Below are 21240 nucleotides of genomic sequence, written 5' to 3'. Positions count from 1 at the left end.
ATTGATGTAAAATAAGGTATATATTTTTTTTTATGAAATTTTATGGTGAGAAAATACAATTTAGTATTTTTGATGATATTAAATACCTTGGAGAATCTAACATCTTATGTGGAGTGAATGCTATTGACAAAAATAAGTAGGAAATTTTGGGATGGAATGACAATCTATTTTGGATATAAAATCTAAACTCCCACAGAATCAATTGGAGTCTGATCATTTAAATGATGGCATGAGTCTTTTAAAAATATCTCATTTCAGTAATCATTGGTTATAACATAAGAGTAAAAGACGAAGATTGAAATGGACGAGAAAGTCTGAAGTAATGTCATCCAATGACTACCATGAAAACTACGTTTAACCAAAGACATTAAAGATAAGTACTTCTTTGGAGAAAACTCAAATTTTCTAATTTTATTTATATCAATTTTTTTAGTTAAAAAAAAAACCTTAGTTATTGTCACACAGGCTTTCCGTAAGAAAAACAGAACACTGTGTTTATGTGTGATCACATTGTGATTAGGTATGATCACGCCAAGGTCTCGTCACAAAAACAGAGCATCATATGTTGTTTAGGTGTGGTCATATCAATCCAATGGCAATTCAAGGAAATTGGTGAAAAAATATGAAAAATATGTCATTTTATCTTGTAACAAATAAATTTTCAAATAATTTTTTTTTTTAAAAATAAAAACCATAATTCCTAATAAATTCTTTCTTTAAGTCAATTGTTCCATCAAATCTCTTACAGCCGTCAAATCGACATTTTTGTTGTCTGCCATATTCAAACCGCTGCCCTGCTTCCACCATTGATTGCCGCAACGCCCGACCCACGAAATTTATTTTTATTGAAGCTAAATTGTATGATTTATTTTCGTAGATTTTTAGTTTAGTAATTTTATTTTTATTTTCATATCTAATTTCCAAAATCTTACTATATTCTATTATATCTATAAATATTAAATGATAAAACCTTTTTATTCTTAGATTAGACGACTTTAATTCAACTATACTACGTTATTCATTATTATAAGAATAAGTTTATTTTATTTAATTATGCAACGTGTGACAAGCTGTCAAATTTTGGGTACTAATGAGGACAAAAAAATTTAAAATTATTTTATATTTCCCTCAACTAAGAAAATGTCATTATTTTTTATTCTATTGAGAGAGTATATTTTAATATAGAAAATATGTTATGAGATAATTTGATGGTGTGATTTTGTATTTGTGACTATAAAATCATGAGTTTAAGCCTTCCATACAATAAAAAATTATCTTTTATGGGCATTTTATTTTTGTTTTGCTTTGAAACCTTATAAAACTAGGACCGACCTCGAGATTGTTTGTTTGGTTTATTTATTTATTTATTTTTAGTTTTTGTGTTGCTTGAATCCTCTTTTCCGTTTCTTCGGCAGGTATCGCTCGACCTGCTCTAATCATATATATTATTATTAAACTAATCCACTATTTTGAAGCTTTTTAATATGTTTTAAATTCTTCAATTTTGGATTAACATTAATTAGTTGTTTTATGTGGGTCTTCTGTAGGTCATGATGGGAAGAAGATAAACTTTAAGAGTAGAGTGAGTTTTAGCACTTTGGATAAATCCTCAACTGAACCTAATAACTTGCAAATTAAACTCGACAAAAAAAGTAATATGACTACAAGGAATGATTTGATGGTTTAGAGGTGAACTCGTAACCATGAGATTAATCATGAGTTCAAAGTCCCGACGTATGGAAGTATGGTAATGCAAATGATATAGCTTTTATTAGGTGTTCTTACATCTTATCGAGACGCAACACATAATAGATTGGACCGAAAATGAAGAAAAGAAAACCATAGCTCAATCGCAAAAGAAAAGGAAGAGGCAGAACACAGCATAGCATAATATCAATAGATACATATTTGGTCTAGAATCGATTTGGATAAGATTGGATCTAAATGAAGTCGGGTTTATTAAAGTAACTTTTTTGTAGGATCGAACTGAAACACCTACCGGCGGGATGGATTAATTAAGGTTAAAAAGAACATTAGTGTTGAGATATTTTAGATATTCAGTTTTATATTTAGTATATTATATCTAGATTTGATCTTATTCATATATTAGATTACTTATATTTGAGTCTATCGAGTCTGTTTTGTATTGTCTATATATATGCTCCTTATTTTGATGATTAATAACACAATCTCATTATTTTCCCCCAAAATTTCTAACATGGTATCAGAGCCTACTTTTCTCATGTCGTAGATATAGCCTACGAATCCGTGTTTCTCCGGGTACATTCAACCTGCATTGTACCCGAAGGTTTTGTGATTTTGAGATCTTTCTGTCATCCGCTGCTTGTCATCCGCTGCTTGTCTGTCGTACAATTAGAAACCTGTTTGCTGCTTGTCTGTCGTACAATTAGAAACATGTCTGCGATCTGCCATATATCCATCTGTCATATGTCCACTGCTTGTCTGATGCCTGCGTCCGATCTGAAACCTGTCTGCGATCTTATATCTGTTTGTTGTTTGCATGCGATCTGAAATATGTCTACGATCTTCTTTTTGTCTGTGCTTGTTTATTGCCTCCATGCGATCTGTTTGGTGTTTCCGATCTATGTCGTTTTCGGCGGCTCCGGTAGAGTCATGTCGTTTTCGGCTCCGGTGGAGTCATCTTACTTTTTACTTCGGTGAAATCATATCGTTTTAGGCTCCGGTGGAGTCATTTCATTTTAGGCTCCGGTGGAGTCATCTCATTTTTGGCCATCTTGTTTTCCCCTCCGGTGGAGTTATGTGGTTTTCGGCTCCGGTGAAGTCATCTCGTTTTCAGCTCCGGGGGAGTCATCTCGTTTTCAGCTCCGGGGGAGTCATGTCGTTTTAGGCTCCGGTGGAGTCATGTCGTTTTCGGCTCCGGTGGAGTTATCTCGTTTTCGGCTCCGGTGGAGTTATCTCGTTTTCGGCTCCGGTGGAGTCCTGTTGTTTTTTGCTTCGGTGAAGTCATGTCGTGTTTTGCTTTGGTGGAGTCATCTCGTTTTTTGCTCCGGTGGAGAGTCATCTCATTTTTTGCTCCGGTGGGTGGAGAGTCAACTGCTAATTTTATTTAAGTTTTCTTTTTGTGTTTATATTCAAATTTCTCATCAAACTCAAGTTGGTTTATGTTATACCACTTAAGTTTGAGGGGGAATGTTGAGATATTTGAGATATTCAGTTTTATATTTAGTAGATTTATATCTAAATTTGATTTTATTTATATATTAGATTACTTAAATTTGAGTCTATCGAGTCTGTTTTGTATTGTCTATATATAGTCTCCTTATTTTGATGATTAATAACACAATCTCATTATTTTCCCCCAAAATTTTTAACAATTAGAAAACCACAAAATGTTGAAGATATAAAAAAATTCGGTGAGGCGCCAAGAATATTCATGTAGTTTTTTTTTTTTTTCACTGCTTTGAAAGTATTTATTGTTGGATCATATTGATATTTGTACATAAAGTTTCCAAGGTATTGCTATCTATTTGATTTTTCCGATCATAGATAAAAGGTTTGGGTTATGATAAATCATTCCTGCATTCTACAAGAATAGTTACAAGAGTAATATTTTTTTCACATATTATTTTCTATTATGACCCTTCAAATTGTTGATTCCAATTAGGTTTGGGATAAATGTATATTGCAAGAACAACATAATTTGTATGAATTTGTTATTCTTGTAATTTATCCATATTACCATTTTTTTAAATTTTTTACTGCCTCCGTCCCAGAACTATAGTCTTAATTGGGTGGAGCACGAGATTTAAGGAATATTGATATTGTATTGGTAGCCGGTAAAATTTATGGATAAAAGACTTTTTTGCCCTTATAAGTGTATTAGCGTAATAAATAGTGACAATTGTGTAATAAAAATGAAAAAGTATGAGTAATTTTATGGTGATATGATTATTTATAAAAATAAAGCTATTGTTTTGGGACGGACAAAAATAGTAAACAATACTATTGTATTAGGATGGAGGAAGTATTTTTCTTTCTATTTATTATATAGTGAAATAATGAATTCTTCTTTGGTATAAATAACAGTTTTTTTTTTCTTTTTTTTATTTATATTAAAGGAATTTTTATTTCCTAGTGTGAAGGTATTTTTTGAGATTTTACCAACAAGTTAATAATTCAATCTTACAAAATTTCGGTACATTTTTATACACAATTTATGAGCTAATTAATTAGACAAGCACTTATAAACATGCAATTAGCTATTAACTAAATAAAACTATTTATTTAATGATAATTAAATAATGTAATATAATCAATACATAAAAATGATTAAAATTATATGAATTTATTAAATAACAATGCATTGACATATCTGAAAATATATTAGATTACATTGTAAATTAAATTATATGTCTTTCATGATTGAAAAATATGTTCATTTACTTTTGCCATGAATTTTAATATAATATGCATGTTTTGTTATTTTTTATCTTTTGCAATAAAAAATAGCAAAAAAAATTATGAAAAATAGTATGATTTAAAATATAGATCTATTTTTTTTATGACAATAAAACAAAATATAAGTCTATTTTTTATAGTAAACGTATACAGTATGTGTGAATTTAACTCTGAATAATAGCGACCTAAGATTCCACATTATAAAAAAAGGTTATTAAAAATATATTTGAAATCTTTGAAAATTACTACTTTAAAAAATATATATTAAACAATATAGACTCTATTTTGTAAAATAAATTTTATATAATACAAATTAATAAATATTTATACATTATTATAAATTAATTTATAAAACTAATAATTTTAAAGTTATGTAAACAATTGTGCATTTTGGAGGGAGAAATTATTTTTACAAATTTGATTCGATTACATTCATTCTTCATGGTTTTATTAGATCTAGGGTGCATATCTCTTTTTAGAATTAATTTGTTGGGTTTGGATTTTGAACAGTAAAACTTTTTAATTGGAATAGTGGTACAGTGTAATATAAATAGGTGTTGATGCATGTTTAAATATAAAATTAATTTTTAATATAATATAAAAAAATAAAAAATAAGCTATTGATTTGATGTTTTTTTTTAAAAAAATAAATAAATACTTCCCCCGTCCCAAATATCGTGCAACATTTGTGTTTGACACAGGAATTTAGGTAGGGAATATTAAGTATGGTAATTTGACATAATTGAGATATTAAGTGATGTGATTGGAGAGAGAAATGATTATTTTTTTTTATTTGAGTGATGTGGTGAGATAAAGTGAAGTGTATATTGATATATATAAAAATATTATTAATTATTTCTAAATTTGGAAATATTGCAGTGAGTTTGGGACAAATAAAAAAAAATATTGTAGGGTGTTTGGGACGGAGGGAGTAGTAAATTTGAGATAGAATCCTTCAAACAAACACTGAAACACATAGCATGTACTTCATCTTTCTCATAACTAAATATTCATTTAGGTTTTGCAACGTAGTTTTAAAAATATTACTATTATATTTATATGTAGTATGAATAAAGTCAAAATGACGAAAATAACTCTATTAGTATGTGTGATATAAAGGTAATGATATTTGTGTAATATATAAAAGTATTTGTAATATTAGGTAGATCGTACACTTATTTTAAAAAAAAAAAAAATAAATACTTTTGTTATGGAACCGAAGAAATATTATAAATAATATATATATATATATATAAATATGAACTAAGAAGTACTATTCGTTCGGGGATATCCCTCCGCGCGCCAAACGCGCCAAACATTCATCATTTTTCAGATTAATTCTTTGGCTTCCATCTTCTCCATCTTTCTCTCTCTCTCAGTGAAGTGTCGCGTTGTTCGAATTTCAACCTCGACAATGGCGCGACAGAAGGGCATGTCCGCTTCCTTACCAAGATCCTTGTTCTGGAAGAAGCAGGACGAACCCTTGGAACTTCCTCTGTTCCACAGGCATTCCAGCCATGCCAAGAAGGGCATCTCGTCGCCCGAAATGCTCATTCATCTCATTCCTTTGGTAGTCCTGCTCTGTATCGTCGTCCTTTGGTAGTTTTCTAGTTCAGGTACCATTCTGGTTTCAACAGAACGGATTCGATTTCGATGCCTAATTTGTAGTTGATTGTCTTTTTCAAATTTGGGGAAATTAAAGAATTAGGGTTTTACGCTATTCTTTTTAAATAGATGATCGAAAAAATCAAATTGGTGTCGCTATGCCCTCTATTACGTTATGAATTGTAGAATCTTTTAGGTTTCTTGCATCGATCAGCTTTCGTTCACATCTCGTTTTTAATTTACATAGCAATTGCTGAATAATTTATCATCTCATCTAAAAATTAGTTGCAAAAGTGTGTGAAGGATGGATTCAATTGTTGGCCTAATTCTGCTATTGACAATTGAATTAGCAGTGAGTTTACAAGGCAAGGACTCGCCAGTGCCTCTTGGCGTTATGGATTTGCCTAATGTGGAACTCTCCAACAAGGACCAAAGCTTTCCGCCACGTCCATGGATTTCTGAAATTCACATGACCATCACAGGCAACGATACTATGGCAGCAACTGGAAAAAAGCAGGAGCACATAGTGAGAACTGTATAGGTACATAACATTTTTCCACAAAACTTGAAACAATTCTACTGATTTCCTTGGCATGTTATGTTAACTTCAATATGATATTGTGCTATGAGGTCAATCAACTGTAAATATGTGTTCTTTCAAAATTACAATGTAATATATATGGATAATAGAAAAAGGGGATCAAATATTGATCTTCTATGATGATTCGATTAATCTTTGTGCATAATATATCATATAGATAGTCTCTATTTTGAAGACTTCCTCTGCTAACAAATTTATACAATACTCATCAAGATTCTGTCACCATTTTTAAAGAAAATGAAGGAATTCTCTCAAGGAAAAATAGTCATAAATTTTGTTAGGAGCACAAAATGAGGCTTTAATTTACATTTTTAACTTTGTTTTTGCATATACATATTATTTCTATAAAATAATAGATTCAATACTTTAATTTATTTAAAATAGTATGTCAAACAATTGTTGTTTCTTTAAAATACTATCACATATTTACATAGCATGAAACATCTAGGGAATATATATATATATTATTTGAACACGGGTATATTCTTGATAAAAGAAAATGTACATACATTTTCTCAATTAACATACAGTATTTTGCTTTTTCAAAATATTTTAAAAAATAATAAAATTATTTATCTAAACAACATCAAAATTCTTCAAAATACTTATAGAAATTTCAATAACTAACAATAAGAATTTCATAAATTTCAAATATCATTTTGTTTTATCTAATATTTTGTTAGTTTTTTAAGACTTTCTGCCAACCTCTTTTCGATCAAGTCTATCATCCATGTTTTCTCAGCGACGTGATTTGTAAATTATTGCTCTTGATCCAAAAAGTTATTCAGTGTTCAATTAAATATAGCAACTATCTATATCAGTATATATAAAAATACTAATATATGAGAAAGCATACGCATGACTATATGAATTACCTTATTTATCTATACTTTTTATATAGGTGCAAGTGGGTATTGCTGTTTTGCCCAACTGTATAATATTGTGGGAAAATATATCTGAAGTTGTCAATTACTTCAAAAGAGTTTTTTGGATTTGTTAGGCATGTTCGGTGAACTCACCTGTGTACCTGTCTTGTATCACCGATTGAGTTGGCGTTTCATGATGAATCTTAGATTTGGATTCGAGTCTTGGAAATTTCTTCAGGGATCACGATCGCGTTGGATCTACTTGCATCTATTATTATTTGATTCGTCGAGGATGACCAATTTCGGAATTGATTTTACCATGGGCCAGAATTAGAGATGACCATTATTGGTTGTTTCTCGTTGTATCTCTGATTAGGATCACCGATGGGGTGGTATCTGGATCACCTCTACATAAAGAAATTAGGATTAGGATGAGGCGGTTTTGGATCACGGATGGGTGGTCTTAAAAAGACCATCCCAAAGAGGGATGCCGATGCGCCCAGACACGAGGGATGGCCCGCCCGTTGTTGGGAGGGATGGCTTCTTCTTGATTATGGAGACTGAGACACTGTGGTTTCCCTGAAAGAAGCGCTGCTGCCGCACCGTCGTCGATGTCGCCACCATGTCTGCGCCGTCCCTGTCCTCCGTCTCCTCCACCCGCCAATTCGAGTTACTCCACATCTCTCGCCCACGCTTGTCACTCCCCCGTGCTGTGAAGTTGTTTGCTTCACTGCAAATGTTGGTCAGGTATGTAAAACCAACTTCAAACTACTATCTTACCGATAATATAGGACTAATCGTGAATGTTATCATTGTAATTCGACAATCGATTTTTTTGAGGTTGGGAGTTCTGTTTGAATATGATTTTGGTATTGAATAGCAAATAAATTGTTTGATTTTATTTCAGTATTGCAATTTGGATACTATCTGGATTGCATCAAAGGAAAAAGCACAGGATAATATTTTTGGTGTTTTGCTTGATTTTGTGTGTGGAAGAGGTTTTTTATGTTCGATTTTGTTAAGGCTGGGAATTTGGTTGAATCTGATTTTGGTAATTGGATAGAAAATAGGTTGTTTGATTTCATTTCTATACCATCGTTGCTTGAAAACTGACAAGTGCTATAGCCTGTGAAATGGAAATATGACACCAGATTTTTACAGTAAATGCTTGACTAAGCAAGTTATCTTTCCACTCTGGATGCTAAACCTGAGATCATGTGCTTTTTTTTTTTTGGCTATCTCAAGGTGCTGCTAAAGGAATTCCTTTCAAAAGGTGTTCATCTGAGTGATACTTTCTCAAAATGATGCTTTTTTTCTTTTTTATTTTATTTATAGCTTGGACTGATTGCACTGTGGTATGGATGGGTGGGATGGACTCAAATTTTGCTGGCAACTCTGTGTATTATGTCAGTCCAACCTTTTGAATTCGTTTTCGTGTGCTTGCTTTGTGATATGTGTGTGGCTGTATAATTTGGTGGACATTATATTGCTGCCTAGCATCTTGGATTGGATGTCATTGCTCTATTCTAGGACTAGGTCTTGCTATGTGAGATGCTATTATCCTTAATAAGGAGATAATATCTCTGCTTTGCACATGGTTTTATGCACATAGAACTATATGCGCACCTTACATGTAATTTCAGACATTTTCTCAATTTAAATGGATTTATAGCTTATTTTATTAAGCTTCCACAATTTATTCCTGTGGGTTTGAAGGCTTGTTTTGTTATACTCAGGTTATACATTATGAATATCCGAAATTTTCTGAGACTTTTGCTCACCGCACTGGGCGGACAGGTCAGGCTGGGAAGAAAGGTAGTGCAATTCTTATCCATTCATCTCACCAATATAGGGATGTTAAGGGTGTTGGACGTGAAGTTGGATGCAGATTTATAGAGGTGAGTTTTGTTTTTCTTTACTTAAGTTCAGTATTTTTATGTGTTCCTTGTTGCCGTAAGATATTCTTATAATTACCTGATTGTGATTCTATATAACAAGCTTATGTAATCAACAATTCACACTTAAGCAGCTACCTGAACCCATTGTTCTAAACTACATTGAACATTATTTATTTATTTATTGAATGATGTGGAAGGTTTGGTTGTCAAGCTTTGGTGGATGTTCATCGAACAAATTGGGATTAGGAATTACAATGGTTTCTTCCAAATAGTGTAGAATAACTTTATTTTTAAGACTTAGTGGTGATTACAAAACGACATTCGGGTCCTGTTTCAAAATAATTTAGAACAGCTTCTTGGTTAACGTATGGTTGCTATCCAAAAGGAAAATGAGATTGTTTGAATTAGGGTGATTTCTGTTCCAAATTTTAAAAGTTTGTGGGATCTGCTCCTACAGTCGTATTTCAATTCTTATTTTCGAATACGCATTTACGGAATGTTGAATCCGTAAGGAGTGTCGAGGCTTGAACCTGCACTTCTGCATTGACAGCGGCGCGAAGGAATTTCCTGAATATGACATTGGTTCTTGTTCAGGCCAAAACAACAAAGAAGATTGTGCTGAGGTTGCAATGCCAGGCTTGCAAACATGTTTCCCAATCCCCTATCAAGGTCGATATTTAAAATCCTAATTTGCATTGTTGTTTGGATTATACCCTATATGTATGCCGACAACTTCTTAATTCTCTTCGTGCAGAGATAGATGCAAGCATTTTGAGATCGGTGGCAACAAGAAGGGCAAAGGAACTTCCTTGTTCTAAATGCCCAGTATTGAAATTAAATTCGTACCTCGGTTGCTTAGAATTTGTCAGGCTTATGCTGCTGCCTTAGACATTTTGAGCTCAACTTTGTGTTCTTGATACTTTTGATTTATATTGACACATAATATACGTTTCACAATTTCATTTCCTCGTCATGATGTGTTTTTTAATTCGTCTAATATTGTGTCATCTCAAGAAATGAGTCTTCTACAATTTTTTCTACAAGGTACCGTTAAGGGTCTTCAATGGGTAGACAGAATAAGTGTTGTATGTGTATGTTTATTAGTATTAGAATATTATTATAATTTAATTTTGTAATTACATTATAAATAAAAAATATATCAACACATACTTTGTACAGTATTTTTTTTATAATAAAAAAATTTAAAAATTATAATTTTAAAAGATATATATATATTTGTAAAAAATAATTTTGGTTAGGTTGCTTGTACAATCATCCAAAATTGTTTTTAAATTATTTAATTGGCTACAATAATGTCACGATTATGGGGTAAGATAATGGGATCACCGATTGTATTGGCCCATGGTATTTATTTCTCATTTTTCCAAGCTGAATGAAAAAATATTGATGAAGTTTGTCTGTAGTTGCTCTTAACTGTGTATTAATAATCTAATTGTTTTTTTGGCTATATAATTGCAGAATTTGTCACCAAGTTCGTAATTGCACTTTTTTTCTTTTTTTTTTTTTTATAATTTTTATCTTTATTTCTTACATTCCCATGTAGAAAAAAAATATCGACATAGTTTTTTGGTAATTGTTTTAAACGGCCATATCCAATAGTTTGATTGTTTGATCCTATATAACTGAAAAATTTGTGGCCAAGTCAATAATTGATTTTTTTTTTTTTTTTTTTTTTTTTGTGATATTTATTTCTCACTTTCCCACATCGAATGAAAATATTGAGTACGTTTGTCGATAGCTGCTCTTAACCGTGGGAATCTGCCAAACAGTTTGGGACAAATCCTAAAGAAAGCTAAAAAGCGTTGTTTGATGATTTGACTTTTTTTTTTTTTGTTATATAAATGCAGAATTTGTCATCAAGTTCGTAATTGCATATCTTTTCATAGTTGTGATCTTTGTTTCTTACATTCCCACATGGAATACAATATATTGAGGAAGTTTAACGGTAGCTTATCTTAAAGGCCGTATCCAATGATTTTTTTTGCTATATAATTAATTGGAGGATTTGTTGTCCAGTTAAAATTGTACATTTTTTGTAGTTGTGATATTTGTTTCTTACTTTCCCACATGCATTAAGAAAAGTAGAGGAAATTTGTCGCTACTTGTTCCTGCCGATTATATCCAATAGTTTGGTTGTTTTGTCGCTATGCAATTGGAGGATTTGTCGTCAAGTTCATAATTACACATTGTTTTGTAAAGGTGATACTTGGTTTTTTGCATGTAGAATAAACATTTTCGAGGAAGAAAGCACAATTTGTTTAATTCTTTTTGCCTTTATTGCAAACCTTCTCTTTTTTTGATCGGATTATTGCAAACTCTCGCTTATAGTTCTCGCCGTAATGTGCGATATTTAGATGTCCCTAAAGATAGGATGCTCATGTCAGGCTTCTAGAAACATCATTTATTTTCGTCCTACTTGCACTTAATTATGCTTTGAGTTTTAAAGTGTCATCACCCTGAGTGAACAAAACTTGTATTTTTCTGTGAACCAATGCTTCAAGGGTTCTCTATGGCTATGGGTAATGAGATGAAGCATGGTGGATATAAAGAACCGCTGCCATACTTATGTATTTCTACATACAAATAGTGATGGATATATATATTCGATACAATGAATTAAAGTAGCAGTAGTAGTTGTTGTCATCATTCACTCACGAAAGTGCCTGTATACGCCCTGAATTCACGCCGGCAACCCACTGCCCCACGCGCCTCCCATCCCCACCGGAAAATGAACTCCGACCACCAGGTCCAGGTATCGCGCGGGGACCTGTGATTATATCATATCCATAAATGATCAAATAGTCCATTTTTCTGATCCGATCCCACGTGTCATAAAACCACGTCACGGAGTGAGTAGTCTCACTGCACTGCACTGGCACGACGACTGACTGGTCACCATTAAGTCCATGCAATCGAGCCTTTTGACGTCCGCGGCTCGAACCATGCGGTCGCGTACCGTTTCGAGCTTCTACGAGAATCTTGATGGACACGTGTCGCGCGAGAGCGATGAATGGAGTGGGTGAAGTTTCATCAGAGCTGGCTCCATCGATGGCTTCAGCAACGAGCACTGTAATTCACATGGGTCGTGTGGTGGGGCTTTTGTTTGTTTGCACTTTGGCGGTTGCGCTCCGGGGCTATAAATTGGGGGCCGCCCTACCTAGGGTTTGCATCCACCTCTCACAGCTTTCTCAGATCTTACAGAAATGGCGGACAGACGTCAAGCAAGCGGCAGTGGTAGCGGAAGTGGCAGCCGCAGGCCGCCCGTATCTCCGGAAACCGGAGAGAGGCGCCGATTGAGGAGACGCCAGAGGGTTCTCGGCGCCATCGGAAACCTCTCCAGAGATCCGATGACTTTCTCTGGGCACCTCGACGACGTCTCCGGCCCGGGTGGGGCACCACGCGCTGCTTCTAGCTCTCGCGGCGGCCTGCCATCGACCCCGGATATCAGATCCGTCGCCGACGACGACTCGGGGGCGGGTCCATCGAGGCAGCCCGGCGCCGCTGGCGGGGAGGACCACGACGATGGGGTCGTCGTTGTGGGGCGTATTGTCCGGAGCGGCGAAGCCAGATTTCCGCCGCCGAATGCCCCATCTAGGGTTTTCGGTGGTCCTAGCAGCTCGTCCGCCCCACCTAGGGTTCCGCCCCCGGAACTGTTCCGCTCCGCCGCGATGGCGTTGATAGGGAGCGCCGGAGTGATGGAAGACGCCGTCAGCATCCGGAAGCGTCTTTGCTCGCCGGCAATCGCCAGATTCAAGCCGGTGCACTACGTCGGCGTTTTCGATGGCCATGGAGGATCTCACGTGAGTTTAGTTGTTCAGATCTGAAATATATAAATCTCAATCTCCGTATTTAAGTGGATCATATCGTTAATTAATCCAAAGTTTCGTATACGATCAGTGCGCCAATATGTGCAAATCGAGGATGCATGAGATCCTCCGGGAAGAGATGGACCGGGAAGCCGGCAGACGCGACGAGATCGGAGCAGCCCCGTCGTGGCTTCTCCAGGAGGCATGGACACGCATCTTCCACCGGTGCTTCAGGAGGATCGAAGTGATGGCGACAACCTCCTGCCGGTGCGGGTCCTTCGCCGGCTGCGACTGCGACCGGACGGAGTTGCTCTTCTCGGGGACGACGGCGGTGGCTGTGGTTCTGACGGCGGAGCATATAGTCGCCGCCCACTGCGGCGACTCACGCGCCATCCTCTGCCGCACCGGGAGAATAATCCCGCTCACCCACGACCATAAGGTACGTAACCGTCGACTGTCTCACACTGAAATTCAATTTGTTTTAGTATTTATTATGGTTGCGCCGCCACACGTGTCTTAATTCTGAACCGGGTCTGCCTTGTAACTGCACTTAATTTCAGTTAATTATTTCTTCTTTTTTCATTTCTTTATTATGTAATATATTAAAATTGCATTGCAGCCGGACAGGCAGGATGAGAGGGAGAGAATCGAAGCCGCGGGAGGGTTGATTATCGAAACCGACACAGCTCGCGTCCAAGGGGTCCTGTCAACGTCGCGAGCAATCGGTAAAGCAATTATATATATTACATTATAATTGGGGGAGTTGAATTATATATATACATACATACAGGGGACTGGTACCTGAAGCCGTACGTGATATCGGAACCGGAGGTGAGGTTGCTCCGGCGGGACAGGGAGGACGAGTTTGTGATCATTGCGACGGACGGCCTCTGGGACGTGATGCCGGTGGGCATGGTGATCCGCGTGGTGAGCAGCTGCTTCCTCATGCCGCCCGCCCGAGATGAGATCACTCCGCCGCCGGGGACCACCTCTGCGTCCGTGGCCGCACGCGCCGCCGCGCTTCTCATGCGCCTTGCCGTCGCCAGGAACTGCGACGATAACATCGCCGTCGTCGTCGTCGATCTCCGCAACATCCGTCCTCTATAATTATTATTATTATTATGTTCATATATAATTTTATGTAATTAATTCATTTATTGAAATTAAACTATATGTGTGTTGTTTGTTTATGTTTTCAAGTAATTGAATTATATTATGGGCTAAACTGACAGACAAGGCTACTTTCTTTCATTCTTACGGGTTGTTCTATAGCTTGTTTTGCATTTGCATTTGCATTTGCATTTGTGGATGTGTTTGTTTGAATTCTAAGCATGCGAGTGAACTCAACCATTTCTCCTTCATTTCTAATCCATATATATATATTTGGGATTTTTTGAATTTTGACCAATATTGCATATTTGGGGTTATTATATGTTTATGAGTATAATTTTTAAAGTTAATTAAGATATTATTAATTAGGTTGGATTACATTGTGGGAGACTCCAATGGTTGTGTTCCTCAAATAGTTCGATCCTTTAGGTGATACGGTTATTCAGCATCCGACATACATATAGATAATTGGTTGACAGAGGCATGAGTGTAAATGAATGGTCAAAATTGAATAAGGATAATTTAATACTTCTTATTTACCAAATTATTTAATTCTGTAATTTTTTCTCACTTTATAAAGTGTGCCTTTATTATATATTTGAATCGCAAATCTTAAATATATGTTAATATTTTGCAAAAATGGTTTTGGATAGTTAGCAAAATAATTTTTTTTTTTTTTTACAATTGTGTTCAATCTGTGTTGGATGTGGTATTTTTTTTTTTTTTTTAAGTATGTATTGCTTTTAACTTTATGACTTTTTTTTTTTAATTTTTTATTTATAAAAAATAGTTCTATTTATTTTGTCATTGTGTTGAAGTCCAGTGCTGGAATCAACAGCAAAAATTTGGGGGCAAAAATATCATTTTTTTTTATTGATTCAATGATGTTTTTTTTTTTTTTAATTCATAGCACATCGGGCAAGAAAAAAAATTGAAAAAACTTAAATATTTTGAATTTTTTTTTAACAAAACTACATAAAAGTCAATATTTTTTACTATAAAAAAATAAACTTAATAAAAGGTTAAAAATATAAATTAACAAACAGATATATAATTTTACTATTTTTTACACTAAAAATTACATATATTTTAGGACTGGGTCAGTTGCCCCCCTAGCCCCCATGTAGATCCGCCTATGTTGAAGTCTATATACTTCATCTTCTTTGATATCGTTTGCGTCGCCACAACGTCGCCGCCGCCAGGAACTCTTTTCGCCGTCGATATTATTTCGCCCAACTTCAGCACGGCTCGTCCATCCGTCGTTCTTCCCGTTCTCCCATTCGATTCGGTAATTTCTTTAAAATTTGGATATTTTTTGTTTTTTGATTTGTATGAAATCTTTTCCATATAATAATGGTTTAACCTTCGATTTACAGATTTGATGTGTTCCCAACTTCGTCTTCTCTCCATTCATCCTCAAAATTTTTACCAGCAATTTACAATAAGACGTTATTTTGGATCTTATTTAGGCATGTCCATGGATGTAAAATGGATATTCTATGAATGTGAAGATGAAATGTTGAATGTTAGAGATTATCTAAACAGTTTTGTGGAATTTAAGTAGAAAAAAATTAAGTAATACCGGTCAATGAAGCTAAATTATTAAGCTTTCTAAAAAAATAAATGTTAGTATTTTGTTTGTAGTTTGGCGGATTATATTGAGTACATAAGTTGAATATGCTCATTCGTTGCATTTGCTGCTTTAATTCATTGCAATTAAACTAGAAGAAATGCAAATTCTTTTCCAAATAGTTGTGGCTACATTGTTAGTGTGTGTGTTAGGAACATATAAGGCAATAAATATTTTTTTTTTTTTTTTAGAAATTAATATTTATTTTCTTGTCTTTTTGTTGAATCATTGAAATTGTAACTTTAATATTAGTTTGTAATCATGTATAGGACAAAGAGCCTTGCTGACAATCAAGAGATAATATGGAATGAGTATAAGCAACTCTTTAATTTGGCTATATGCTTCTTAAGCTTATACTTATTCAATAAATTTCTAGAAATGCAAATAATTATGAAGTTATTTCCTTATCTACTGTAATGCTTCAAGTATTTTCATTCTCGCAGCTATCACAGACTTGGGAAGTTCATGTTTCAACAGTTCTAAAACTCATTGTCCTAGAAGTATGACATCTTCATTGATCGGTTCGTTCAATTTGGGGAAAGTTTGTTTTATGCGACATTTTTGTTCAAGTATGGACGTCCCGAGCAAAGCTGACAACATATTTTCATGATGTGCGAATGTTGTGGATGTTGTCATTGTTTGTTCTTATTGTAGTTGTAGTTTAGATATTTAATTAGATTATTGGAGTGAAGCTTTTGTAATATTGTTGAGGTAGACTATTATCGTGGTTTTTATTTTATTTATGCCGTGTGATTCTAATGTAGTGTGCTTTATCAAACTATGTTCATGACATTGCCAATATTTAGTTAGATTATTGGAGTGAAGCTTTTGTAATATTGGTGCTGCAGTTTGTTAAGTTGCTATTTTGCACTTGATATTCTGACAAAATATGAGTAAATGATGCATCCTTGTTACTTTAAGCTGATATATATTTACTTATCTGTCTATGTTTTCGAAAATTTGGGTAATGGAGAAAATGTAATGAGAAAATGTTAGAAAACGTTTGTATTTAGGAACGCCACTTTAGAATATGTTAAAAAACAGTCTCAAACATAATCCTGACCATCCAAAATATGTTAAAGAAACAGTCCCAAACATAATCAACATCAGCATAGTAAATTTTATAAACATATCATAAAAAAGTTATAATCTTAGCAAGAGTAAGTAAACACTACTTCAAGCACAATGTTGATCCAACATTCATCAATCCATCTAATTTTAAACTACTAGTCAACTTCTTGTGCTTTGTACCCCACATTCTTAAAAAACAATCTATTATTCATCCCTCGTGTTCGGATATTGGTCACTTCTTTGAGATTGAACCTGTATTCATACAATATTTATAAAAAAATCAATAAAAATATAATTATTTAATCTACCAACAATAACGTTGCTAGGCTTGTTTTTTGAGAAATACCTGAAGTAAATATGTGAAATTCATGAAAGAAGTCTAACCGTCATGGTATTGAAATTGTATGTTTGGCGCGAAATTAAGTTATTGACTCTATATTTAAAAATAAAAAATAAAATTATACAAGATTACAACAACATGCCATTGAATCAATAATAGGTAAATAATAATAATAGTAATAATAAATTTAGAATTAAAAAAAAAAAATCTGTTGCCGTGGGATTTGATCTGACTGTAACACGATGTCACATGGTTGAATATAAACCTCATTCATGCATGTCTGCAAAATATAAAACAATAATTAGTTAGCACTTGTCAATGCAATGTAATCTAAATAGAAAAATAGAAGAAAAAAGACTTGTTGCTAAGAGATTTGATCTTCTTGTAACACAAATTCATGTGGTTGAAGGTACGCCTCAGTCATCATTGACTACAAAATGAATAATAACTTCAAATAAAATTTGAACAAGAAAAAAAAATATATAGTATTAATGTCAATGATATGATAAAAAAATTCAATATGAAAAAAAAAAAATATATACTTATTGCCGGAGGATTTGATCATGTTGTAACACAAAGCCATGTGTTTGAAAAAAAGCCTCATTCACTGGCGACTGCATAATAAATAAAATTATAAGATAAACTTTGAACAAATAACATCTATTTAATAATCAGTAAATGGTAAGTATTTGTGTTTTAGCTAATAGCTCACTTGTATGGACTGTAAGGTTGTTTTTTTTTTTCTTGATTTCTTTTTCAATCCACTTTTAGGTTTTTTATCCGAACGAATTCTTACTTTATTTTTTATCCCTTTCACATGGACATCGCCTTCTCTACTCAAAGGAGGTTGAGTGTGTAGATTCAATTCGACATCTTTGCAACGAAATTCCTCACAATCAACTTTTTTGTTCAGTAACTGTTCATTGACCCTTTTAGTTGCCTTTATAAATAAATCTTTCACAAACTCATATGTTTCTTTACTCTCTGATGCTCTTGTAACTAATTTATTGGAGAACATACTCAAATTCTTATATCGGATACTTAAATTTTTCTTCAGGTCATCTGTGTTGTGTTCAGAGAAAATCATCCCATTATGTGAATCCCCTACTCTTGCACCCTTTGTTCATCTCTTCATTATGTATCGATTAGGAACCCTCAAAATATTATTTTTCGTAAAATTTTAAGTCCATAACAACATAGTATCTCGGAAAACTCAAATTTCTTACAACTACAACAAACAGTATCATCTGACGAGTTGTATGTAACAACATGATTCTTTGATCTTCCAAGATAACTGACATGATATTCTGTAATAGTCTCATGGGTATTACTAACAACTCCTATACAATCATAAGTCTTTCCCAGTTCATGTTGGAAAATCTAGAACACTTCCGGGGTGTACAAGCTTGTAGCATGCTTCAATATCTGAACTGACATAGATAGAACTGAAGTGCTAGTACTTGCTTTGAAATCAACTTTCAACTGTTCATAACTGCAATATTCAACCAAATTTTCAAACTTTTCAAAAAATTGACGCAAGTTATTCTTATGGCTGACATACTTCTTGATGACACTGTTGATACTCTCACTGCGCTACGTCATAGTAATATCAACACAATAAAACTTTCGAATCGAAGGGGAGAACGGGAAGAACGACGGATGGACGAGCCGCGCTAAAGTTGGACGAAAACAATATCGGTGGCGAAAAGAGTTCCCGGCGGCGAAGCGAACGATGTCGGAGAAGATGAAGGGGGAGCAGAGTTAGTTCTGAAATATCGAAGTGAGAGATTAGAAATTGAAATTAAGGTTTGGGTTTAGTTGAAATATAAGGATTATTTTATAAATACATATTTGATTTTGTCAAATAAAAAAAATAAAAAGTACAATAAATGCCACATGTCTCACTATTATTGCACGGGACATAGGGCATTGGAAACAAATGACAGACAATCCCAGGTGATATATATATATACACTAAGTACTCATTGACGGCCTACGTCCCGTCGATATTTTCTATATATATATATATATTTTCTTAATTCTTTTATATAGTCGAATTATTAAACATTTTCAATTGAAATAAGGAAAAATAAAATAAAAAATAAAAACAATCCACAAATACTGCAAATGAATTTTTTTTGGTATCATATTACTAAATCCGAAAAATAAAATTACAAACATAATAATTTTGGTATTATATTATTAGATCCAAGAAAAGATATAAACAATCTCAATACTATATTCTATCGCGGTTTATTCAATTTGAAGTGAAGTGTAAGTTCATATTTTATTCTAAATACAGAGTAAACATATACAACATTAGATAAATTAATGATAACTCATTAACCAACACAGTCTTCGGCTCTATAAATGATGCACAATCTTTGGTTCATAAATAATTAAAATATAAATTGCCCCAAAAAATCAATAAATTCAAAGTACCTTGCGTAATAGATTTATTTATTTATTTTTCCAGTAACACCAAAAATACCATAGACATCCTTTGATAAAGAGGCTTCAAACACCGCATAGAAATACATAAGGAAAAGAAAAAATTGCATATTTGCAATTTGGGGTTATTATATGTTTATTCGATATGTCAACAATAAGAATGAGTATAATTTTTAAAGTTAATTAAGATATTTTTAATTAGGTTGGATTACATTGTTGGAGACTCTCATTTACGGATATATGATTAATGGTTGTGTTTCCCTAATAGTTCGACCTTTTAGGTGACACGGTTATTCAACATCCGACATACATATAGATAATTGGTTGACAGAGGCATGCGTGTAACTGAATAGTCAAAATTGAATAAGGATAATTTAATACTTCTTATTTACCGAAATTATTTAATTATGTAATTTTTTTTCACTTTATAAAGTGTGCCTTTATTATATATTTGAATCGAAATCTTAAATATATGTTAATATTTTGCAAACATGGTTTTGGATAGTTACCAAAATAATTTTACTTGTTTTGTTTACAATTGTGTTAGAATCTGTGTTGGCTATGTATTTTTTTATTTTCAAATATGTGTTACTTTTAACTTTATAAATTTTTATATTTTCATAAAAGAATAGTTCTATTTATTTTGTCATTGTGTTGAAGTCTATATACTTTATATATATATATATACTAGTACTCATTGACGGGCTACGCCAGGTCGACACTTTATATATATATATATTTTCTTAGTTTTTTTTTACATAGTCGAATTATCAAATATTTTCAATTAAAATAAAGGAAAATCATCATGAAATCGGGGTCCTTACTTTTAAGTATAAAATAAAAAATAAAAACAATTCACACATACTACAAATGAAAAATTTTTGGTATTATATTACTAAATCCGAAAAGAAAATTTACAAACAGAATAATTTTGGTATTATATTATTAAATCTAAGAAGAGATATAAACAATCTCAGTATTATATTCTAACGGTTTATTCAATTTGAAGTTAAAGTGTAAGTTTATATTTTACTCTAAATACAGAGTAAGCATATACAACATCAGACAAAATAATGATAACTCATTAACCAACAAAGTCTTCGGGTCTATAAATGATGCACAATCTTTGGTTCATAAATAATAAAAATATAAATTGCCCAAAAAACTCAAGAAATCTAAAGTACATCATGTAATAAATTTTTTTTTTTTATTTAAGATGCAAATGCATTTTTAGTAACACCAAGAATACCATATAAATCATTTGATAGAAGGGCTTCAAACACGTCATAAAAATACATAAGGGGTGTGATTGTTTAGGGGATTGGATTTTAAACATTATTCATCCTATTTTATTTTTTTTCCAAAAACATCAAATTAAACATCTACTTTTTATTTTTTATA

The 21240-nt window shown here is 33.2% G+C and overlaps 2 protein-coding genes across 2 annotated transcripts; both read left to right on the top strand.

Moving 5' to 3' along the window:
• Positions 1 to 7965: 7965 nt before the first annotated feature.
• Positions 7966 to 10367, top strand: LOC127239258 (uncharacterized). Its single transcript, XM_051257337.1, has 5 exons — positions 7966 to 8035; positions 8078 to 8259; positions 9249 to 9410; positions 9923 to 10079; positions 10165 to 10367. Exons 1-5 carry the CDS (start codon positions 7966 to 7968, stop codon positions 10296 to 10298), a joined length of 705 nt encoding a protein of 234 aa, XP_051113294.1. The 3' UTR covers positions 10299 to 10367.
• Positions 10368 to 12461: 2094 nt separating this feature from the next.
• Positions 12462 to 14362, top strand: LOC127239445 (probable protein phosphatase 2C 75). Its single transcript, XM_051257601.1, has 4 exons — positions 12462 to 13231; positions 13329 to 13676; positions 13857 to 13962; positions 14028 to 14362. Exons 1-4 carry the CDS (start codon positions 12635 to 12637, stop codon positions 14342 to 14344), a joined length of 1368 nt encoding a protein of 455 aa, XP_051113558.1. The 5' UTR covers positions 12462 to 12634; the 3' UTR covers positions 14345 to 14362.
• The last annotated feature ends 6878 nt before the right edge of the window (positions 14363 to 21240 follow it).

This window comes from Andrographis paniculata, unplaced genomic scaffold (assembly GCF_009805555.1).
Source record: "Andrographis paniculata isolate CXL003 unplaced genomic scaffold, ASM980555v1 Contig77END, whole genome shotgun sequence".
In the NCBI taxonomy this organism is placed as follows: domain Eukaryota; kingdom Viridiplantae; phylum Streptophyta; class Magnoliopsida; order Lamiales; family Acanthaceae; genus Andrographis; species Andrographis paniculata.
Note: the sequence above shows the minus strand (reverse complement) of the source record. Positions and strands in the feature narration are given on the sequence as shown.